Source organism: Eleutherodactylus coqui, unplaced genomic scaffold (assembly GCF_035609145.1).
Source record: "Eleutherodactylus coqui strain aEleCoq1 unplaced genomic scaffold, aEleCoq1.hap1 HAP1_SCAFFOLD_225, whole genome shotgun sequence".
NCBI lineage: Eukaryota > Metazoa > Chordata > Amphibia > Anura > Eleutherodactylidae > Eleutherodactylus > Eleutherodactylus coqui.
In genome coordinates this window covers 197203-220196 of record NW_027102163.1, presented here as the reverse complement: position 1 = coordinate 220196, position 22994 = coordinate 197203, and the positions used below count along the sequence as shown (strand labels likewise).

Genomic DNA, 22994 nt, shown 5'->3' with positions numbered 1-22994 from the left:
TCTGAACAAGAAAATGGCTTCTCTCCTGTGTGAATTCTCTGATGTGTAACAAAGTCCGATTTCACTGCAAAACGTTTCCCACATTCTGAACAAGAAAATGGCATCTCTCCTGTGTGAGTTCTCTGATGTTTAACAAGATATGATTTCCGTTGAAAACATTTCCCACAATATGAACAAGAAAATGGCTTCTCTCCTGTGTGGATTCTCTGATGTGTAACAAGGGCTGATTTCACTGCAAAACATTTCTCACATTCTGAACATGAAAAAGATTTCACTCCTGTGTGAATTCTCTGATGTTTAACAATGTCCGATTTCACTGCAAAACATTTCCCACATTCTGAACATACAAACGGCTTCTCTCCTGTGTGACTTCTCTGATGTCTAACAAGGTGTGATTTTACTGCAAAACATTTCCCACACTCTGAACATACAAACGGCTTCTCTCCTGTGTGAGTTCTCTGATGTATAACTAGGAGTGATTTAACTGCAAAACATTTCCCACACTCTGAACATGAATATGGCTTCTCCTTTCTGTCAGCTCTTTGATGTTTTCTCTTTCTGTGACATTTATTCTGCTTATCAGTGTGTGATGGATCAGAAGATGGGGCCTGTATAAGAGAATCAGATGATGGATCTTTGCTGTGAAGGGCTGAGGAGATATCTGGGATAATGGCAGGTTCTTCATATGTATCTTGTGTGATACCACAATCCTCTGCGTTACAATCTGCAGATATCAGACGTCCCTCTGAGCTCCCGGTACCGTCATCTGCCAAGAATAAAGTTGAATTTTTTTCATATTATATATCTTAAAATGATTCTGATATTTTATAACATTTCTATGCAAATAACAAGTCATGTAGAAAAAGGTAATCATCATCAAAGGCCGCCTGCACACGGGCGGAAATCCCGCCGTGGGATTTCCCGCGGGATTTCCACCACTGAAAGTTTGCATAGGAGTGCATTACAATACGCACTCCTATGCAGACGGCCGCGGTTTGGCCGCGCGAAATCTCGCGCGGCAAACAAACCGCGGCATGTCCTATTTTTGTGCGGGGCACGCACTCACCCAGCCGCCGGCTCCAGTCTGCGCATGCGCCGGCTGCGCGGCAGCCGGCACATGAAAGAGCCGGGGCCGCCAGGCGCGGGTGAGTACGCGCTCGTCCCTGCAGGCTCTCGGGTCGGGTCCCGCGGCGAGAATTCTCGCTGCCGGATCCGACCCGCTCGTGTGCAGGCGGCCTAAGGGTGCTTTTACACAGTGGCTAGAATAATCACTGAAAAGAGCCATTACAAACAACTGTCTGTCCATGTAAACACGAGTCCTGACAGAGCAAGTGAGGGAGGATCATTCACTTATAGAAGTCGCTTGGTTTGCAGCTCACTTAACCACCAAGCGATTGTAAGTGCAGAAAACATCACCAAAAACTACAGCTGTGAATCGGGACTTACAAGTAACTAATTCTGGTTTTCATCAACAAGATGGGGGTCCTGGGGGGGTCTGAAAAAGGGTCATGAAGAGTAACTTGCAGCAGAGTCCTCCACAAGCCCCGGGCTCCTGTCCCCGGTAGATCTCCGAGCCCAAGCTACAGGAATACTATATTCCATACAGATGGAGTTCGGCCATTTCTGCACCAACATTAGTTTCTGGTTTTCTATAAAGAACGCATATAAAATCTCCCATGAAGCCGGATGTCAGTAACACACGGTGTGCAGCAAATATAGAACTGCTCATCTATAAGACAGCTTGGTACATACGGTAATTCTATATTCTGTCACCTCAGACCAGGACTAGGCCGGGGCAGGGAGGCATTCTGAGTCTCGCTCTGGGGCCCCATGGCTTCTTTGTATGACCCTGGAGCCTATACACTTCATAGTTCCCTGTCATGCTGCAAAATAAATTCTCTGGGGCAGAAAAAGTTTATTGTAACCAAAAGGAAAAGACCCTTCACAGAATAGACATATACCTAAAATGTATCCTTTATTAGTATACATTAAAATGTTATTGGCTACAAACACAGACTGCAGGTTCTTACAATAACCAGAACCGCAGTCAGAACAATTAACGGGATTAGATGACAGACCGATCAGAAATCCGCTACTGTCACTAAATCACTTATCTGTGAGCATAAACCGCTACCATCTAGACCTCACATATACAAGTCATAGATGTACAGATGGTTTACATAAATGCACTACCATCAAGACTTCTCATGTAAGGGTCGCGGGTGCGGCAGAAATCTCTATAGAGTTTGATTTTGAGATGGAATGTCAATTGTAACCAGGAAATTATTCCTATTGGGTCGGTTCAGTTCGACACGTTTCTCTACCGATAGGGTAGTTCCTCAGGAACCGCTATCCCTCTGCACTAGTATCACAGTGCCTTTCTTTCCAGTGCTATAAATATTAGATGATTATGCAATTTTCCTGAGATCTCAGCTATATCCTGTATACCAAATACAGGCAGCTGGGGAGATAGAGAAAAATGAGTATCAATTAGAGATGAGCGAGCACCAAAATGCTCGGGTGCTCGTTACTCGGGACGAAATTTTCGCGATGCTCGGGTGTTCGTTTCGAGTAACGAACCCCATTGAAGTCAATGGGCGACCCGAGCATTTTTGTATTTCGCCGATGCTCGCTAAGGTTTCCATGTGTGAAAATCTGGGCAATTCAAGAAAGTGATGGGAACGACACAGCAACGGATAGGGCAGGCGAGGGGCTACATGTTGGGCTGCATCTCAAGTTCACAGGTCCCACTATTAAGCCACAATACCGGCAAGAGTGGGCCCCCCCCCTCCCAACAACTTTTACTTCTGAAAAGCCCTCATTAGCATGGCATACCTTAGCTAAGCACCACACTACCTCCAACAAAGCACAATCACTGCCTGCATGACACTCCGCTGCCACTTCTCCTGGGTTACATGCTGCCCAACCCCCCTCCCCCCTGCGCGACGCAGTGTCCACAGCGCACACCAAACTGTCCCTGCCCAGCCTTCAGCTGCCCTCATGCCACGCCACCCTCATGTCTATTTATAAGTGCGTCTGCCATGAGGAGGAACTGCAGGCACACACTGCAGAGGGTTGGCATGGCTAGGCAGCGACCCTCTTTAAAAGGGGCGGGGCGATAGCCCACAATGCTGTACAGAAGCAATGAGAAATCCAATCCTGTGCCACCTCCATCAGGAGCTGCACACGTGGGCATAGCAATGGGGAACCTATGTGCCACACACTATTCATTCTGTCAAGGTGTCTGCATGCCCCAGTCAGACTGGTAATATGTACCTTAACAGTAACCGCGTTGGTGGTAATGTGGTGGTGACTGCGGACCTAGTAGCGCGGTTTTATTTTGTTGGTTTTCGGAATGTGGCCAGGATTAAGTGGGCCGTGGCGGGGGGATGGTGGGGGGGCTCTCTTGTTGTGTCGGTAAAGGTGAAATTCTTGGACTGCCACCAGACGAACCAATGCAAAGGCATTTGCCAAGAATGTTTTCATTGTTGGAGGAGGAGGGGGATGTTTTTGAGGCACTACGTGTCCTCTCCACGTGTCCATGGTTATATGCACCTTAACAGTAACCGCGTTGGTGGTAAATGGCCTCGCCGCCATCATGTCTTTGGGAAGCCTCTGTTTCCACACCCCAGAGACATACCATTAGCAGCGGTATAGGCAGAGCCCATAATTCGTAACATTTCAGCCGTAGCATTGGGACAGGCCCCACTAACATATCACTAGCAGCATTATAGGGGGAGCACAGTATTAGTTCCATTTCAGTAATAGTAGCACTCAAGACAGGCCCCAGTAACAATTCCGAAGCAGCAGTATAGTGGGAGCGCAGTCTTCGTTCCATTTCAGTAATAGTAGCACTCAAGACAGGCACCAGTAACAATTCCGAAGCAGCAGTATAGGAGGAGCATAGTCTAAGTTCCATTTAAGTAATAGTAGCAGCCTACACAGGCCCCAGGAACAATTCCGAAGCAGCAGTATAGTGGGAGCGCAGTCTTAGTTCCATTCCAGTAGCTGCAGTATAGCCAAGGCCCAAGTTACATTTATGTAGCTAAAGTGTAGGCCAACCCCACACACCTTTCTGTACCATGAGTGCAGGCGAAGAACATAGAAATTGCTATGATTACACTGTAGGTGAGGGCCCAAAAAAATTGGTGTACCAACAGTACTAATGTACCTCAGTAAAAATTGGCCATGCCCAACCAAGATGGCAGGTGAAACCCATTAATCGCTTTGGTTAATGTGGCTTAAGTGGTAACTAGACCTGGAGGCAGCCCAGTTTAACGAAAAATTGGTTCAAGTTAAAGTTCCAACGCTTTTAAGAGCATTGAAACGTATAAAAAATTTTTAGAAAAATTATATGAGTGAGCCTTGTGGCCCTAAGAAAAATTGCCCGTTCAGTGTGATTACGTGAGGTTTCAGGAGGAGGAGCAGGAGGAGGAGGAGGAATATAATACACAGATTGATGAAGCAGAAATGTCCCCGTTTTGGATGGTGATAGAGAACAATCCTTCCATCCGCGGGTGCAGCCTACGTATTGCTTAGGTATCGCTGCTGTCCGCTGGTGGAGAAGAGAAGTCTGGGGAAATCCAGGCTTTGTTCATCTTGATGAGTGTAAGCCTGTCGGCACTGTCGGTTGACAGGTGGGTACGCTTATCTGTGATGATTCCCCCAGCCACACTAAACACACTCTCTGACAAGACGCTAGCCGCAGGACAAGCAAGCCGCAGGATACCTCCAGGGCATACAGCGCTAGTTCAGGCCACGTGTCCAGCTTCGACACCCAGTAGTTGTAGGTGGCAGAGGCGTCACGGAGGACGGTCGTGCGATCGGCTACGTACTCCCTCACCATCCTTTTACAGTGCTCCCGCCGACTCAGCCTTGACTGGGGAGCGGTGACACAGTCTTGCTGGGGAGCCATAAAGCTGTCCAGGCCCTTAAAGACTGTTGCACTGCCTGGGCTGTACATGCTGCTCGATCTCCGCACCTCCCCTGCTACCTGGCCCTCGGAACTGCGCCTTCTGCCACTAGCGCTGTCGGATGGGAATTTTACCATCAGCTTGTCCGCCAGGGTCCTGTGGTATAGCAACACTCTCGAACCCCTTTCCTCTTCGGGAATGAGAGTGGGAAGGTTCTCCTTATAGCATGGGTCAAGCAGTGTGTACACCCAGTAATCCGTAGTGGCCAGAATGCGTGTAACGCGAGGGTCACGAGAAAGGCATCCTAACATGAAGTCAGCCATGTGTGCCAGGGTACCTGTACGCAACACATGGCTGTCTTCACTAGGAAGATCACTTTCAGGATCCTCCTCCTCCTCCTCCTCCTCCTCAGGCCATACACGCTGAAAGGATGACAGGCAAGCAGCAGGGATACCGTCAGCAGTGGGCCAAGCTGTCTCTTCCCCCTCCTCCTCATCCTCCTCATGCTCCTCCTCCTCCTCCTGAATGCGCTGCGATATAGACAGGAGGGTGCTCTGACTATCCAGCGACATACTGTCTTCCCCCACCTCCGTTTCCGAGCACAAAGCATCTGCCTTTATGCTTTGCAGGGCACCTCTCAAGATGCATAGCAGAGGAATGGTGACGCTAATGATTGCAGCATCGCCGCTCACCATCTGGGTAGACTTCTCAAAGTTTCCAAGGACCTGGCAGATGTCTGCCAACCAGGCCCACTCTTCAGAAAATAATTGAGGAGGCTGACTCCCACTGCGCCGCCCATGTTGGAGTTGGTATTCCACTATAGCTCTACGCTGCTCATAGAGCCTGGCCAACATGTGGAGCGTAGAGTTCCACCGTGTGGGCACGTCGCACAGCAGTCGGTGCACTGGCAGATTAAAGCGATGTTGCAGGGTGCGCAGGGTGGCAGCGTCCGTGTGGGACTTGCGGAAATGTGCGCAGAGCCGGCGCACCTTTACGAGCAGGTCTGACAAGCGTGGGTAGCTTTTCAGAAAGCGCTGAACCACCAAATTAAAGACGTGGGCCAGGCATGGCACGTGCGTGAGGCTGCCGAGCTGCAGAGCCGCCACCAGGTTACGGCCGTTGTCACACACGACCATGCCCGGTTGGAGGCTCAGCGGCGCAAGCCAGCGGTCGGTCTGCTCTGTCAGACCCTGCAGCAGTTCGTGGGCCGTGTGCCTCTTATCTCCTAAGCTGAGTAGTTTCAGCACAGCCTGCTGACGCTTGCCCACCGCTGTGCTGCCATGCCGCGCGACACCGACTGCTGGCGACGTGCTGCTGCTGCTGACACATCTTGATTGCGAGACAGAGGTTGCGTAGGAGGAGGAGGAGGGTGGTTTAGTGGAGGAAGCATATTCTGGTTTAGTGGGGCCCGCAATTCTGGGGGTGGGTAGGACGTGAGCGGTCCCAGGCTCTGACTCTGTCCCAGCCTCCACTAAATTCACCCAATGTGCCATCAGGGAGATGTAGTGGCCCTGCCCGCCTATGCTTGTCCACGTGTCCCAAGTTAAGTGGACCTTGCCACTAACCGCATTGGTGAGGGCGCGTACAATGTTGCGGGAGACGTGGTCGTGCAGGGCTGGGACGGCACATCGGGAAAAGTAGTGGCGACTGGGAACTGAGTAGCGCGGGGCCGCCGTCGCCGTCATAGCTTTGAAAGCCTCAGTTTCCACAACCCTATACGGCAGCATCTCAAGGCTGATAAATTTGGACGGTTAACAATTGAGCGTGCGGGTGCGTGGCGGCGTACTTGCGCTTGCGCTCCAACACTTGTGCTAGCGACGGCTGGACTGTGCGGTGCGAGACATTGGTGGATGGGGCCGAGGACAGCGGAGGTGAGGGTGTGGGTGCAGGCCAGGAGACGGTAGTGCCTGTGTCCTGAGAGGGGGGTTGGATCTCAGTGGCAGGTTGGGGCACAGGGGGAGAGGCAGCGGTGCAAACCGGAGGTGGTGAACGGCCTTCGTCCCACCTTGTGGGGTGCTTGGCCATCATATGTCTGCGCATGCTGGTGGTGGTGAGGCTGTTGGTGGTGGCTCCCCGGCTGATCTTGGCGCGACAAAGGTTGCACACCACTGTTCGTCGGTCGTCAGGCGTCTCTGTGAAAAACTGCCAGACCTTAGAGCACCTCGGCCTCTGCAGGGTGGCATGGCGCGAGGGTGCGCTTTGGGAAACAGTTGGTGGATTATTCGGTCTGGCCCTGCCTCCACCCCTGGCCACCGCACTGCCTCTTGCAACCTGCCCTGCTGCTGCCCTTGCCTCCCCCTCTGAAGACCTGTCCTCAGTAGGCGTTGCACACGAGGTGGGGTCAGTCACCTCATCGTCCTGCTGTTCTTCCTCAGAATCCTCTGTGCGCTCCTCCCTCGGACTTACTGCCCTTATTACTACCTCACCGATAGACAACTGTGTCTCATCGTCATCGTCCTCCTCACCCACTGAAAGGTCTTGAGACAGTTGCCAGAAGTCCCCAGCCTCATCCCCCGGACCCCGGGAACTTTGCAATGGTTGGGCATCAGTGACGATAAACTCCTCTGGTGGGAGAGGAACCACTGCTGCCCAATCTGAGCAGGGGCCCGAGAACAGTTCCTGGGAGTCTTCCCGCTCCTGAGCATGTGTCATTGTAGTGGAGTGAGGAGGCTGGGAGGAAGGAGGAGCAGCAGCCAGAGGATTCGGATTTGCAGCACTGGACGGCGCAGAACTGTGGGTGGATGATAGCTTGCTCGAAGCACTTTCTGCCATCCACGACAGGACCTGCTCACACTGCTTATTTTCTAATAAAGGTCTCCCGCGTGGACCCATTAATTGTGCGATGAATGTGGGGACGCCAGAAACGTGCCTCTCTCCTAATCGTGCAGCAGTCGGCTGCAACACACCTGGCTCAGGAGCTCGGCCTGTGCCCACACCCTCACTTGGGCCTACGTGTCCTCAGCCGCGTCCACATCCTCTAGGCCTACCCCTACCCCTACCCCTCAGCATGCTGTATTACCAGTGATTTCCCAGCCAGGAAATAAATTGGCGCAAGCCTGCAGCCCAAATAGAATTTTTTCCCTTGTTTTTCAAAGGACAAGCCACACTGCGTGTATTCAATGAATACTACTAAGTTTAATAACTGTGTTGTGGCCCTGCAAATGTGTCACAGAACTGCAGTGATACAAAGTTATTCGCTACAGCAGATCAGGGATTTCCCATGCAGGAAAGAAATTGGCGCAAGCCTGCAGTAAAACGTAGCTGGCTGCGTCTGATTTTTTTTTACGTTCTGCACGCAGCACACACGTACCCAGAGCCCTGAGGACTGTCAGAGGCAGGCGAAATAGAATTTTTTCCCTTGTTTTTCAAAGGAAAAGCCACACCGCGTCTATTCAATGAATAATATATGTCTTCTGGCCCTGCCTACACAATTCTATCCCTGTAGTATTAATGCCGGGTGCAATGGTCTGCACAGCTGGTTTTGAGAAAAAAAAAAAATGCAACACTGCTAACAGCAGCCTGGACAGTACTGCACACGGTTAAATGTGGCCCTAGAAAGGACCGTTGGGGTTCTTGAAGCCTACACTCACTCCTAACACTCTCCCTGCCTAACCACCACTTCTGTCCCTATTGCAGGGCGCAATGCTCTGCAGATCCAATTTTGAAAAAAAAAAAAAATACAGTGCTAACACAGTACTGCACACTATTAGATGTGGCCCTAAGAAGGACCGTTGGGGTTCTTGAGCCTACACTAACTCCTAATGCTCTCCCTACAGCAGCTCCGGCACCAGCAGCACTTTCCCTCAGCTAACTCACAAGGCATCTGAGCCGAGCCGCGGAAGGGGCCGATTTTTATACTCAGGTGACATCTGATCTCCCCAGCCACTCACAGCAGGGGGGTGGTATAGGGCTTGAACGTCACAGGGGGAAGTTGTAATGCCTTCCCTGTCTTTCAATTGGCCAGAAAAGCGCGCTAACGTCTCAGAGAGGAAACTGAAAGTAATCCGAACACTGCGTGGTGCTCGTTAAGAGTAACGAGCATCCCGAACACCCTAATATTCGCCCGAATATCAAGCTCGGACGAGTACGTTCGCTCATCTCTAGTATCAATGTCCTCTACTCCGGGTATTAATGTGGAGCAAACCTTGGAAATTATGGTCTGTCAGACTTCTAATAAAGCCAGGTACACAAGAGGCTGGTGGACTTGCCAGCTCACACTCCTCAGTGCTGATTACACCCACTGGGGGATGAAAGAATAGACTCTCACTGAGCAATTGATAATGCTCTATTAGATATGTGATAAATAACTTCATCGCCCATCAGTACAGCCTCTAAGACTCTTTGTGCTCCATAGAATCCTTACAATAAATACATTCCCCTGCCTGCCTAATAGCTGCTAGGAGAAATAAAAGATAAATAGCGAATCAAAGATGAATAAAATGGCCCCTAACCCAGATGGTAGGTTGGAGGCATCAATGGCTGACAATTTACAGCTGCAGTCCCGCACGGTTTATGGGACATCACAGGGACTGCAGCCAATAAGAGCTCAGAGATTCATCTTAACCCCTTAGTGACGGCCCCATCGGCATTCTACGTCCTCAGTAAGTGGGCTTTAATCCTAGAAGACGTAGAAATATGCGTCCTCTTAGGATTAATGCCCACTTGGCTGAGGACGTGACAGCTCCATGCTGTAGGTGCCCGCAGGTATCCATCAGGGCAGCTTAAAGTACTCACCCGCCTTGATCGAGATGTTTTGCGGTGAATGTGTCCTCTGGGACCCGTCGCCGCTCTTCTGTGCATGCGCACCAGACGTATGATGTCACGGGTATGAGCAGAAGGCCGGGAGCCCCGGCAAATTCAAAATCTCCTGGCTACCGGCTCCTGAAGGTAGCCGGGAACCAGGAGATGTGAGCGGTCCCCTGGTCCGCGATCGCCGCTATCCAGTGGATAGCGGCGATTGCGAAAAAGTAAAAAAAAAAGTAAATAAAAGTTCCAGTTTCACCTCCCCTCATGGATCTGAAAATACTCACCTCGGGTCCTCCGCGATGTCCCTGGTATTCCGGGACCCGAAGTTCCCTTCTGCGCATGAGCGCCCGATGTCAATCATTGGGCGCGTGCACAGAAGGGCTTGAGCCCCGTGAAATTCAAAATCCCTCTGCTCCTGGCTGCCACGTGTAGCCAGGAGTAGATGGATGTCACCCAGCATGTGATCATTTAAAGTTTAAAAAAAGTGTAAAAAAGTTTAAAAAAAAGTTAAAAAAGCTTTCGTTTCATCTCCCCCCACAGATCATATCCGTGAGGGAGGATGAAATGACGTACGTAAGGCCCCTGGATTTATCCACGGACCTTACCCTAGCTTTTGCACACGCATCCGTCGCCAAAATGGCGGACGCATTCGCAAAAAAATTTCCCCGGGAAATTCAAAATCTCCCAGCTCCTGGCTACAAAACTTAGCCGAGAGCCTGGAGATTTCACGGAGGGCCGCATTGAGCGGTTCCTGATCACGTGTTCGCCATTTTCCATAATCTTAAAGCATAAAGAAAACAGGTGGAACTATATATCCTATCAAAACTTTGTACAGTGTGTTTGGACATATTTAAGATATTACAGTTAAAAATGTGAAAAAAAGGACAATTTTTTTTCAAATTTTTTCCAATATTGGTACTTTTAATAAATACACACAAATTATATCGGTCTATTTTCATAACCTAAATGAAGTACAACGTGTGGCGAAAAAAACAATGTCAGAATCACTGGGATATGCAAAGCCTTTACGGAGTTATGCTATGTTGAACGACGCATGTCAGATTTCCAAAATTTGGCTCCGTAACTAAGGCACAAACAAGCTTCGTCACTAAGGGGTTAATGTGAAACTGTACAAAGGCTTTCCTGACACCCAGATAGGTGATATCAACGGCACAACTTTCATCCACTACTTCTGTGAATGGGAATACATTGTGGCTTGTAGTTTGACCCCCCCCCCCCCCCCGCCCCGACAATCACAAGCAGTCCAAACTAGCCCGGCTTCATGTAACTGTAGGGTCACAGCAAACTGCGATACAACCGTACTGACGGCCATTACATCCCAATGAGAAGAGTATTGTGGCCAGAGTCTCCATGTAGCCACAGCCGTACTGGTGACCCCTTCACCAATTTAGAGGGGTTGCACGAATTACCAATATAAAACTTAGAGAACAATAAAGACAGACAATGATGTTTTATTGGCCACCATCACTCACAAGTCCCACCAAGCTGGATATCCACTCTGTAGATACAACCTAGCAGCTCTTACTGGTGATGCCAGATACCTCCTCCTCCGGTCCTGCAGGAACTAAATACAAAGCGGAGGAGCTAGTGGGGATAGTTGGGGGACGGGATAGCATGGGCCAAGGCACCTCTCCAGCCCTGCACAGCCGACGGCTACTGTAGCAGTAGGGCTGGTGGAGCCGAGATCTTCTGTGGACACATTCCATTTGATATAGTAGTCATCCGCAATATAGTCGCTGACTAGTGTCACTGTAGACCGGGTTGCTTACATATCAGCAACTAATGAGGCCGCCTGCAGACGACCGTGTCTAATCCTGCTGCGAGAATTCTCGCAGTGGGACCCGACCCCCTGCAGGGACCAGCGCGGCTCCGGCTCTTTGATGTGCTGGCTGCCGGCCAGCAGGCACATGACGGAGCCGAGCCGCCAGTCAGGGAGTGACATTTCTGTGCAGAGCTCACAGAGCCCCGCACCGAAAAAGAGCATACTGCGATTTGTTTTCCTCGCTGCCGTCTGCATAGGATTATTCTTTCTAACACAATCCTATGGCAGCTTCCACGGGTGTAAATTCTACGGGAAATCCTGCTGCGGAATTTCCGCCCGTGTGCCGGGGGCCTAAATGTGTACTGGTGATATGTAGGCCTTCTGATTATACTGACTTTAATCAACAACTGTGTAGTGAATGGCTCTACTAATACAACTAGCACAGTGTCCTGCCTGGCTCACACCCCACTTCCTGCCTACAAGCACCAGGGGCACATGCCCCACATCACCCCTCCACAGCTATGATCCTAAATACATCCATTACCTGGTGATGGGAGCGGCTGGCGGGTCTCCATCATGGCCTCCTTGTACAGATCCTTGTGTCCTTCTAAATACTCCCACTCCTCCATGGAGAAATAGACAGCGACATCCTGACACCTTATAGGAACCTGACAACACAATATACAGTCATTACCCAGAAGCCTCCAGTGCTGTTACTGTATAATGTCCCAGCATTCCCTGCAGCATCACCTCTCCAGTCAGCAGCTCAATCATCTTGTTGGTGAGTTCTAGAATCTTCTGTACATTGATGTCCTCGTGTATCAGGGGGTGAAGTGGGGGCCCCATGATTGGGCTCAGGGGTCTTCCCCATCCATCACACACAGGGGCCCGAGAGCCATCACTAGAGGTCTTCTTCACTACTGTGTAATCCTGTATATGGAGAGACATTTATAAATATCACTGCAGACATTTCCAGAGTCCATCACCTCTCCAGTGACATCATCAGTCATTACCATAGATAAGCATGACATATGACATCACCAGAATCTCTCCTCTCTACAGTGACATCATCTGTTATTACCATAGATAAGAATGATGTAATGTGACATCATCAGAGTCTCTCACCTCCCCAGTAAGCTGGAAGAGTATCTCTAGGGTGAGGTTGAATACACTCTCCGCCATCTTGTTTCTGTTGTCCTCCATCTTTGATGAATGAATCCTGTAGGGACCTGAATGGAAACAATATGAACCAATGTAAAAACCACAAAAACCAACATCTCCAAGTTCAGCTGCCGGTATTTTGAGGGACAAGTAGGATTTATAATAGCAGCATTTAATGTGGGAGAACCTTAGAAATACTTTATTAGGAATTCATTTAATAAGAAATTTTATAAAAACATTTGCTGGAATCCTTTAACCCCTTAGTGCTATAGGTAGTACATGTACGTCCTGCAGCGTCGGGGTATGTATGAACGCGCGGCGATCTCCCTCCATACAGCGCGAGCGCCGGCTGTTTACTGCGGCTGATACCAACTCCGATAAGCTGTCAATTCTGATAGCGCCATTTAAATGGGATGAGATCGCAGGGAGCCGTGCAGGTGTCATGGCAGCCGGGGGCCCTCTGTAACGCCCCGGGCTGTCCTGGCAGAATGCCTATCAAGCCATGCCCGTGGCTCCTCCAGAAAAGGAGTGAGAAGATGAGCCCATTCCCATCTAATTACTTCTCTGTACTAATTACTTACTGACTCCACGACCTAAACGTTTACCAGCATCCGGATCGCAGCATCCAATAAGCCGCACAAACCTCAGTAAAGTTTACACCGCCGTATCCCGTCTGGGCCCAATCTGCAGCAGAAAGTAGGCCGACCGCTTCTATAGCGAAACCCGTTACACGCTGCCGTCACAGAGATAACAAATATCACTAGCGAGGAACGACTAATGCATTACTGATGACAGATGGAAAACATCCTGAAGGTCATACAAATGGCCACCAAAATAACCTGCAGGGGGCGCCCGCCAGCCTCACCCTGCCCTGCAAAGGATTGCATCTTCTACATCCTGGTGATCAGAGGCATCTGGTCCTTCATCTACTAGGACTTACTATTCTTATACAGAGGAGTCTACATTCTGGTGCTCAGAGGGATCTCGTGCTTCAGTCACTAGGACTTACTATTCTTATACAGAGGAGTCTACATCCTGGTGGTAAGAGGAATTTGGTCCTTCAGCCGCTAGGACTAACTATTCTTACACAGAGGAGTCAACAACCTGGTGGTCAGAAGAATCTTCTCCATCTACTAAGAGTTACTATTCTTACATAGAGGAGTCTACATCCTTCTGGTCAGAGGGATTTGGTCCTTCAGTCACTAGGACTTACTATTCTTATACAGAGGAGTCTACATTCTGGTGTTCAGAAGGATCTGGTCCTTCAGCTGGTAGCTCTTATTAAACTTATACAGAGGAGTCTACATGCTGGTGGTGAGAGGGATTTGGTCCTTCAGTGGCTAGGACTTACTATTCTTATACAGAGGAGTCTACAACCTGGTGGTCAGAGGGATCTGCTCCTTCAGCCACTAGGACTTACTATTCTTCTACAGAGGAGTCTACATCCTGGTGGTAAGAGGAATCTGGTCCTTCAGACACTAGGACTAACTATTCTTACAGAGAGGAGTCAACAACCTGGTGGTCAAAAGAATCTGCTCCATCTACTAAGAGTTACTCTTCTTACATAGAGGAGTCTACATCCTGGTGGTCAGAAGGATCTGCTGCTTCAGCAGCACGGACTTACTATTCTTATACAGAGGATTCTACATCCTTCTGGTCAGAGGGATCTGGTCCTTCAGTCACTAGGACTTACTATTCTTCTACAGAGGAGTCTACATCCTGGTGCTCAGAGGGATCTGGTCCTTCAGCCACTAGGACTTACTATTCTTATACAGAGGAGTCTACCTTCTGGTGGTCAGAAGGATCTGGTCCTTCAGCTGGTAGCTCTTATTATACTTATACAGAGGAGTCTACATGCTGGTGGTGAGAGGGATTTGGTCCTTCAGTGGCTAGGACTTACTATTCTCATACAGAGGAGTCTACAACCTGGTGGTCAGAGGGATCTGCTCCTTCAGCCACTAGGACTTACTATTCTTCTACAGAGGAGTCTACATCCTGGTGGTCATAGGGATCTAGTCCTTCAGCCACTAGGACTTACTATTTTTATACAGAGGAGTCTACATCCTGGTGGTCAGAGGGATCAGGTCCTTCAGTCACTAGGACTTACTATTCTTATACAGAGGATAAGGTACTGGACAGACCCTGTTCACCATAATGAGTTCTGGATGGCAGTTTCCTGGATAAGTAGCACAGGGTGGTGTAGAGACTTCAGGCTGTCAGACATTGTATGTGTCAGGCCTTGGGCCTATATCAGCTTCCATGTTATGGTTGTCATTTGTCAGGCCGTGGGAAAGCTGGATGAATTCAGTGTTCTAAAGTCTTATTCCTCTCTTTTGTATCTGGCAAGCCTTTGATGTACAGGAGGACACAAAACCCTTTGCTACTGACAAGGAGATGCTAAATAGGCACCCACTGGCACGGATTGGCACCTTGGATGGTTCACGCAGACATCCTGGTGCCCAATTTTACATCAGAAGGAAATCATTTAATAAAGGATATTTGGTCGTATGAAGGTCTTAGCCAGATATATATTATATATTTAGCATCGGGCTCACCAGCCAAGCAAAATAAAAAGGCTCAGAGCACCCAGAACTGCATATTTGGGAAAATATGGATGCCAACCCATCCGTGTATGGGCTCAAACCATATGTAAAATCAGGACTAAAAATGTGCCACGCCCATATTCAGGTTTGAGGGGGGGCTTTCCGAAAACGGGGAATTATGATTTTTCCCCAGGAATACAGGACTCCACCCCAACCCTCCAGAGTGACATCAGAGGGAGCAAGGTAAGGAGTGTTCTGAGGGTCCGTTTATAATGTAGGACCCTACAGACCCCAAATTGTGAGATCCTACAGAGATACGCCTTGGCGTAAGGCTGTCCCATTCACTTCAGTGACTCTGCATGTATTGGAACATTGGACCAACATCCAAATCCGATATCTTTCTTTTATTTTCCCCAGTTTATTTTAAAAATCTGCGTTGTGTATCCTACTGTATTTCCTTATGCCCCGTGAACAACCTTTTTATATTTTTGTACAAATCAGATATATTGCACTGCGAGGCCTTTTCTAGATTAAATCTGCAATTTAAAAGTCAGCCTTGTCCGTTTTACAACAAACCATAACGCTGAAGTTTGTGTTCATAATTCGGCTTCCAGTTTACCAATACCAAAGCTGGTGGTGGCAGGTTTATTTGTAGGAGTATTGAAGAGCTCTGGAGTGCGTTAGAACGGATCAGGGGGATGATTTGAGCTTTTGATTCACATGCGTGCAGAAGTCCGGGAAAGCTGTGTATAAATCAGCCTGTATTCTAACGACTTTAAGTTTGCAATATCGCACAGTGATCAAGGACAGAGGCGGGATCGAGAGGTATTGTCCCTTCTCCTCTCTCCTCCTGCCCACTACATGACACACAGCATTGTGTGAAAAACATGAGCAGCTAAAAAGCGTGTAAAATAAATAAAACACATGAAGTTTGTGGCCTGTAAACTTTAAAGGATTGTCATTAAAAAAAACCTCTTACCTATTCCCCCCAGTCAGTCTTACCAGATCTTCACCTCAATGATCTTCTCCTGGCTCCTCCAGTCGGCCGAATCCTCTTCTTCCTGTGACGTAGCACACATTGCCGGCATTCTGCTTCCTGCGGGTCAGTGTACCCAGTCACTAGTGACATGGAGTTCACTGCCTAGCAGGGAATGCTGAATCCCAGGCAGCCTGCTTTAGCGCGACTGCGGATGTGTAATGTCTCACCGCTAGTGTATCATATACTATACTGTATGAAACACTAACAACAAAAAACGCGAATGTGCACTAAAGCAGGCTGCAGAGGATTCAGCATTCCCTGCTAGGCAGTGAAACCTACGTCACTCATAACATTCACTGCAGCTAATGGACGCTCCAAAACAGGAAGTAGAGGATCCGGATGGCTGGAGGTGACGTGGCCCAGGGGACTGGAGGGGCCAGGAGAGGATCGGTGAGGAGAGGATGAGGTAAGAAGACTGCCTGGGGAGGAATAGGCAAGTATTGATTTTTTTCCTAATGAGAAAACCCCTTCAACCCCTTCCTGCAACAGGGTGTAAACTTACGTCCTGGGGATAGCGCGAGATCACATGTGATCTCGCGCTATCCCGCAGTGGGAGACGGCCATCAGTCACAGCCAGCCTCCTGCTGCAGCAGCGGGGGTGCATCGGATATGCGACCCCCACTGTTAACCCCTTCCCTGCCACGATCTATGTAGATCACGGCCTGTTGCCATGGCAACAGGATGCCAGACACTGGCGTCCTGTGTTGCCAGTGCCTAAGATCGCTGTATAAGCGATAAGGCATGGCAGTAGCATATTAGCATAAAAAAAGGTTAAAGAAAAATGAAAATGGCACATATTTTGTATTGTCGCGTCCGTAATGATGCGTACAATAAGCTGCACATGCTTTTGACTGTGCACAGAAAAAAAGCATTAAAAAACCGCTAAAAAACTGAGGCAAAATTCTAATTTCTAGCATTTTGCCTCCCTAAAACCGCAATAAAAGTGATCAAAAGAGCTGTATGTAACCCCAAAATGGTACAGCTCCTCTCACAAAATATAAGCCCTCATAGAGCTCTGTACATAAAAAAATAAAAAAAATTACAGGACTTTGAATGCTGTGATTTAGAAAAAAAAAGATTTCCAAAAAAAGGGTTTTTATTGCAAAAAAAGTGGAAAAACCTAAAAAAAGTAAGAATTTTGGTATTGTTGTAACCGTACCGTCCCACAGAAAAAATGTATTGTGTCATTTATGCTGCATGATTAACACTGTAAAAAAAAACTCCCCAAAAATCTATAGCAGAATTGATGCGTTTTCTCTCCCTGTTATCATAAAAAAAATAATAAAAGTTTTACAATATAGTCAATGTACCCAAAAGTTGCACCGATAAAAACTAGTTCGTCATGCAAAAAACAAGCCCTTATATGGCCGCGTCGATGGAAAAATAAAAAAGTTATGACTTTTGATAATGAAGAAAATCCGCCAAAAATCCTTGCGTCCTTAAGGTGCATACACACGACCGTATATCGGCTCTGTTTTCACGCCGAGCCGATATACGGAGTCCTCATCTGCGGGGGGGGGGGAGGATGGAAGAGCCAGGAGCAGGAACTAAGCTCCCGCCCCCTCTCTGCCTCCTTGCCATCCCCTCTCCGCCCCTCTGCACTATTTGCAATGAAAGGCGTCGAGACAGGGGCGGGGCTAAGTTTCTCGAATTAGCCCCGCCCCCACCCCGCTTCTCCCCTTTGCAAATAGTGCAGAGGGGCGGGAGCTCAGAGCACTGCTCCTGGCTCTTCCAGGCTCCCCCCTGCAGAGAGAGACGATGTATATTGGCTGGGCGTTAAAACCCAGCCGATATATTCTCGTCTGAATCCAGCCTCAAGCCCAAAATAGGCCATGTCATTACGGGGTTAACTGGAGCAACCGGCGTCAAAAGAGGTCGCATGACGAGAATATTTTTCCTTCTCTGTACAAGGCACTGGTCAGATCACACATGGGATATTGTGGACAGTTTTGGGCACCAATACTCAAGAAAGACATATCCCAGCTTGAGCGGGTACAAAAGTGGGCAACTAAAGTAATTACTGGAATGGGCGGACTACACACACACAGTGGCCCGAGCAGTAATCGTGATACACACACAGTGGCCCGAGCAGTAATCGTGGCCCACACACACACACACACAGCGGCCCGAGCAGTAATCGTGACCCCGCACACACACAGCGGCCCGAGCAGTAATCGTGACCCCGTTGACCCCGTACACACACAGCAGCCTGAGCAGTAATCGTGACCCCCCCACACACACACAGTGGCCCGAGCAGTAATCCTGACCCCAAACACACAGTGGCCCAAGCAGTAATCATGACCCCCCCCCTTTCCCCCCTCTCCACCACACACACACAGTGACCCGAGCAGTAATCGTGACACAGACACACACACACGGTGGCCCGAGCAGTAATCGTGACCCTCACAAACACAGTGGCCCGCGCACTAATCGTGACCCCCCCCCCACACACACACAGTGGCCCGAGCAGTAATTATGACCCCCCCCCCACACACACACACACAGTGGCCCGAGCAGTAATCGTGACCCCCCCCACACACACACACAGTATCCTGGGCAGTAATCGTGACCCCCCCACACACACACACATTGGCCCGAGCGGTAATCGTGACCTCCCCCCCACACACACAGCGGCCCGAGCGGTAATCGTGACCCCCCCCCCCCACACACACACACAGCGGCCTAAGCAGTAATCGTGACCCCCACACACACACAGCGGCCCGAGAGGTAATCGTATACCCCAAACACACACACAGCGGCCGGAGCAGTAATCGTGACCCCCCCCACACACACAGTGGCCCGAGCAGTAATCGTGACCCAGACACACACACACGGTGGCCCGAGCAGTATTCGTGACCCCCCCCACACATAGTGGACCGAGCAGTAATCGTGACCCCCACACACACAGTGGCCCGAGCAGTAATCGTGACCCAGACACACACACACGGTGGCACGAGCAGTAATCGTGACCCTCACACACACAGTGGTCCGAGCAGTAATCATGACCCACACACACACAGTGGCCCGAGCAGTAATCGTGCCCCCCCCCATACACACACACACACACAGTGGCCCGAGCAGTAATCGTGACCCCCCCCCCCACACAAACGCAGTGGCCCGAGCAGTAATCGTGACCCCCCCACACACACAAAGTGGCCCGAGCAGTAATCGTGACCCCCCCCCACACACACACGGTGGCCCGAGCAGTAATCGTGGCCCACACACACACACACAGCGGCCCGAGCAGTAATCGTGACCCCGCACACACACAGCGGCCCAAGCAGTAATCGTAACCCCGCACACACACAGCTGCCCGAGCAGTAATCGTGACCCCGCACACACACAGCGGCCCGAGCAGTAATCGTGACCCCGCACACACACAGCAGCCCGAGCAGTAATCGTGACCCCCCACACACACAGCGGCCCGAGCAGTAATTATGACCCCCCACACACACAGTGGCCCGACCAGTAATCATGAGCCCCCCCTTTCCCCCCTCTCCACCACACACACACTGTGGCCCGAGCAGTAATCGTGACACAGACACGCACACACACGGTGGCCCGAGCAGTAATTGTGACCCTCACAAACACAGTGGCCCGCGCACAAATCGTGAACCCCCACACACAGTGGCCCAAGCAGTAATCGTGACCCCCACCTTTCCACCTCCCCCCCACACACACAGTGGCCCGAGCAGTAATCGTGACACAGACACACACACACGGTGGCCCGAGCAGTAATCGTGATCCTCACACACACAGTGGCCCGAGCAGTAATCGTGACCCCCCCCCATACACACACACAGTGGCCCGAGCAGTAATCATGCCCCCCCACACACACACACACAGTGGCCCGAGCTGTGATCGTGACCCCCCCCCACACACACAGTATCCTGGGCAGTAATCGTGACCCCCCCACACACACAGTGGCCCGAGCAGTAATCGTGACCCCCCACACACACAGCTGCCCGAGCAGTAATCATGACCCCCACACACACACAGTGGCCCGAGCAGTAATCCTGACCCCAAACACACAGTGGCCCAAGCAGTAATCATGACCCCCCCCTTTCCCCCCTCTCCACCACACACACACAGTGGCCCGAGCAGTAATCGTGACACAGACACACACACAAGGTGGCCCGAGCAGTAATCGTGACCCTCACAAACACAGTGGCCCGCGCACAAATCGTGACCCCCCCCCACACACAGTGGCCCGAGCAGTAATCGTGACCCCCCCCCCACACACACACACACAGTGGCCCGAGCAGTAATTATTTCCACCCCACACACACACACACAGTGGCCCGAGCAGTAATCGTGACCCCGCCCACACACACACACACAGTATCCTGGGCAGTAATCGTGACCCCCTCCACACACACACAGTGGCCCGAGCAGTAATCGTGAACCCCCCCCCCCCACACACAGTCGCCCGAGCGGTAATCGTGATCCCCCCCCCACACACACACACACAGTGGCCCGAGCGGTAATCGTGACCTCCCTCACACACACACAGTGGCCCGAGCGGTAATCGTGACCCCCCCATACACAGTGGCCCGAGCAGTTATCGTGACACCCCCACACACACACAGTGGCCCGAGCAGTAATCGTGACCCCCCCCCACACACACACACAGCGGCCCGAGCAGTAATCGTGACCCCCTACACTCACATCGGCCCGAGCAGTAATCGTGACCCCACACACACACACACAGACACACAGTGGCCCGAGCGGTAATCTTGACCCCCCCCCACACACACACAGTGGCCTGAGCGGTAATCGTGACCCCCCATACACACACAGTGGCCCGAGTAGTGATCGTGACCCCCCCCCACATACAGCGGCCCGAGCAGTAATCGTGACCCCCACACACACACAGCGGCCCGAGCAGTAATCGTGACCCACACACACACATAGCGGCCCGAGCAGTAATCGTGACCCCCACATACTCACAGCGGCCCGAGCAGTAATCGTGACCCACCTACACACACACACAGCATCCTGAGCAGTAATCGTTACCCACCCAGACACACACACAACAGTGGCCCGAGCGGTAATCGTGACCCACACACACAGCGGCCCGAGCGTTAATCGAGACCCCCCCATACACACACACACACAGCGGCCCGAGCAGTAATCGTGACCCCCTACACTCACAGCGGCCCGAGCAGTAATCGTGACCCCCACACACAGAGCGGCCCGAGCAGTAATCGTGACCCCCATACATACAGCGGCCCGAACAGTATCGTGACCCCCCACGCACCGGCTACCCGAGCAATAATCATGACCCCCCCCCCCCCCGCACACACACAGCGGCCCGAGCAATAATCCTGACCCCCCCCCCCACAGACACACACACACAGCGGCCCGAGCAGTAATCGTAACCCCCCCCCCCCACATACACACACACGGTGTCCTGAGCAGTAATCGTGACCCCCCCACACACACACACGGTGTCCTGAACAGTAATCATAACACCCCCCACACACACACACACACACAGACAGTGGCCCGAGCAGTAATCGTGACCCCCCCCCACACACACACGGTGGCCCGAGCAGTAATCGTGGCCCACACACACACACACAGCGGCCCGAGCAGTAATCGTGACCCCGCACACACACAGCGGCCCAAGCAGTAATCGTAACCCCGCACACACACAGCTGCCCGAGCAGTAATCGTGACCCCGCACACACACAGCGGCCCGAGCAGTAATCGTGACCCCGCACACACACAGCAGCCCGAGCAGTAATCGTGACCCCCCACACACACAGCGGCCCGAGCAGTAATTATGACCCCCCACACACACAGTGGCCCGACCAGTAATCATGAGCCCCCCCTTTCCCCCCTCTCCACCACACACACACTGTGGCCCGAGCAGTAATCGTGACACAGACACGCACACACACGGTGGCCCGAGCAGTAATTGTGACCCTCACAAACACAGTGGCCCGCGCACAAATCGTGAACCCCCACACACAGTGGCCCAAGCAGTAATCGTGACCCCCACCTTTCCACCTCCCCCCCACACACACAGTGGCCCGAGCAGTAATCGTGACACAGACACACACACACGGTGGCCCGAGCAGTAATCGTGATCCTCACACACACAGTGGCCCGAGCAGTAATCGTGACCCCCCCCCATACACACACACAGTGGCCCGAGCAGTAATCATGCCCCCCCACACACACACACACAGTGGCCCGAGCTGTGATCGTGACCCCCCCCCACACACACAGTATCCTGGGCAGTAATCGTGACCCCCCCACACACACAGTGGCCCGAGCAGTAATCGTGACCCCCCACACACACAGCTGCCCGAGCAGTAATCATGACCCCCACACACACACAGTGGCCCGAGCAGTAATCCTGACCCCAAACACACAGTGGCCCAAGCAGTAATCATGACCCCCCCCTTTCCCCCCTCTCCACCACACACACACAGTGGCCCGAGCAGTAATCGTGACACAGACACACACACAAGAGTGGCCCCGAGCAGTAATCGTGACCCTCACAAACACAGTGGCCCGCGCACAAATCGTGACCCCCCCCCACACACAGTGGCCCGAGCAGTAATCGTGACCCCCCCCCCACACACACACACACAGTGGCCCGAGCAGTAATTATTTCCACCCCACACACACACACACAGTGGCCCGAGCAGTAATCGTGACCCCGCCCACACACACACACACAGTATCCTGGGCAGTAATCGTGACCCCCTCCACACACACACAGTGGCCCGAGCAGTAATCGTGAACCCCCCCCCCCCCACACACAGTCGCCCGAGCGGTAATCGTGATCCCCCCCC

At 51.3% G+C, this 22994-nt stretch overlaps 1 protein-coding gene across 1 annotated transcript in view; it reads right to left on the bottom strand.

Moving 5' to 3' along the window:
• Positions 1 to 7: 7 nt before the first annotated feature.
• The window catches only part of LOC136598681 (zinc finger protein 547-like), a gene marked incomplete at its 3' end in the record, with an annotated part of 70593 nt that continues 47606 nt past the window's right edge, over positions 8 to 22994 (bottom strand). Inside the window, exons 5-8 of the mRNA XM_066588760.1 lie at positions 12568 to 12671; positions 12193 to 12372; positions 11987 to 12110; positions 8 to 766 (exon numbers count right to left, since the gene is read on the bottom strand). Of these exons, the coding sequence (XP_066444857.1) occupies positions 8 to 766; positions 11987 to 12110; positions 12193 to 12372; positions 12568 to 12671 (1167 nt within the window). The remainder of the gene's footprint in view (positions 767 to 11986; positions 12111 to 12192; positions 12373 to 12567; positions 12672 to 22994) is intronic.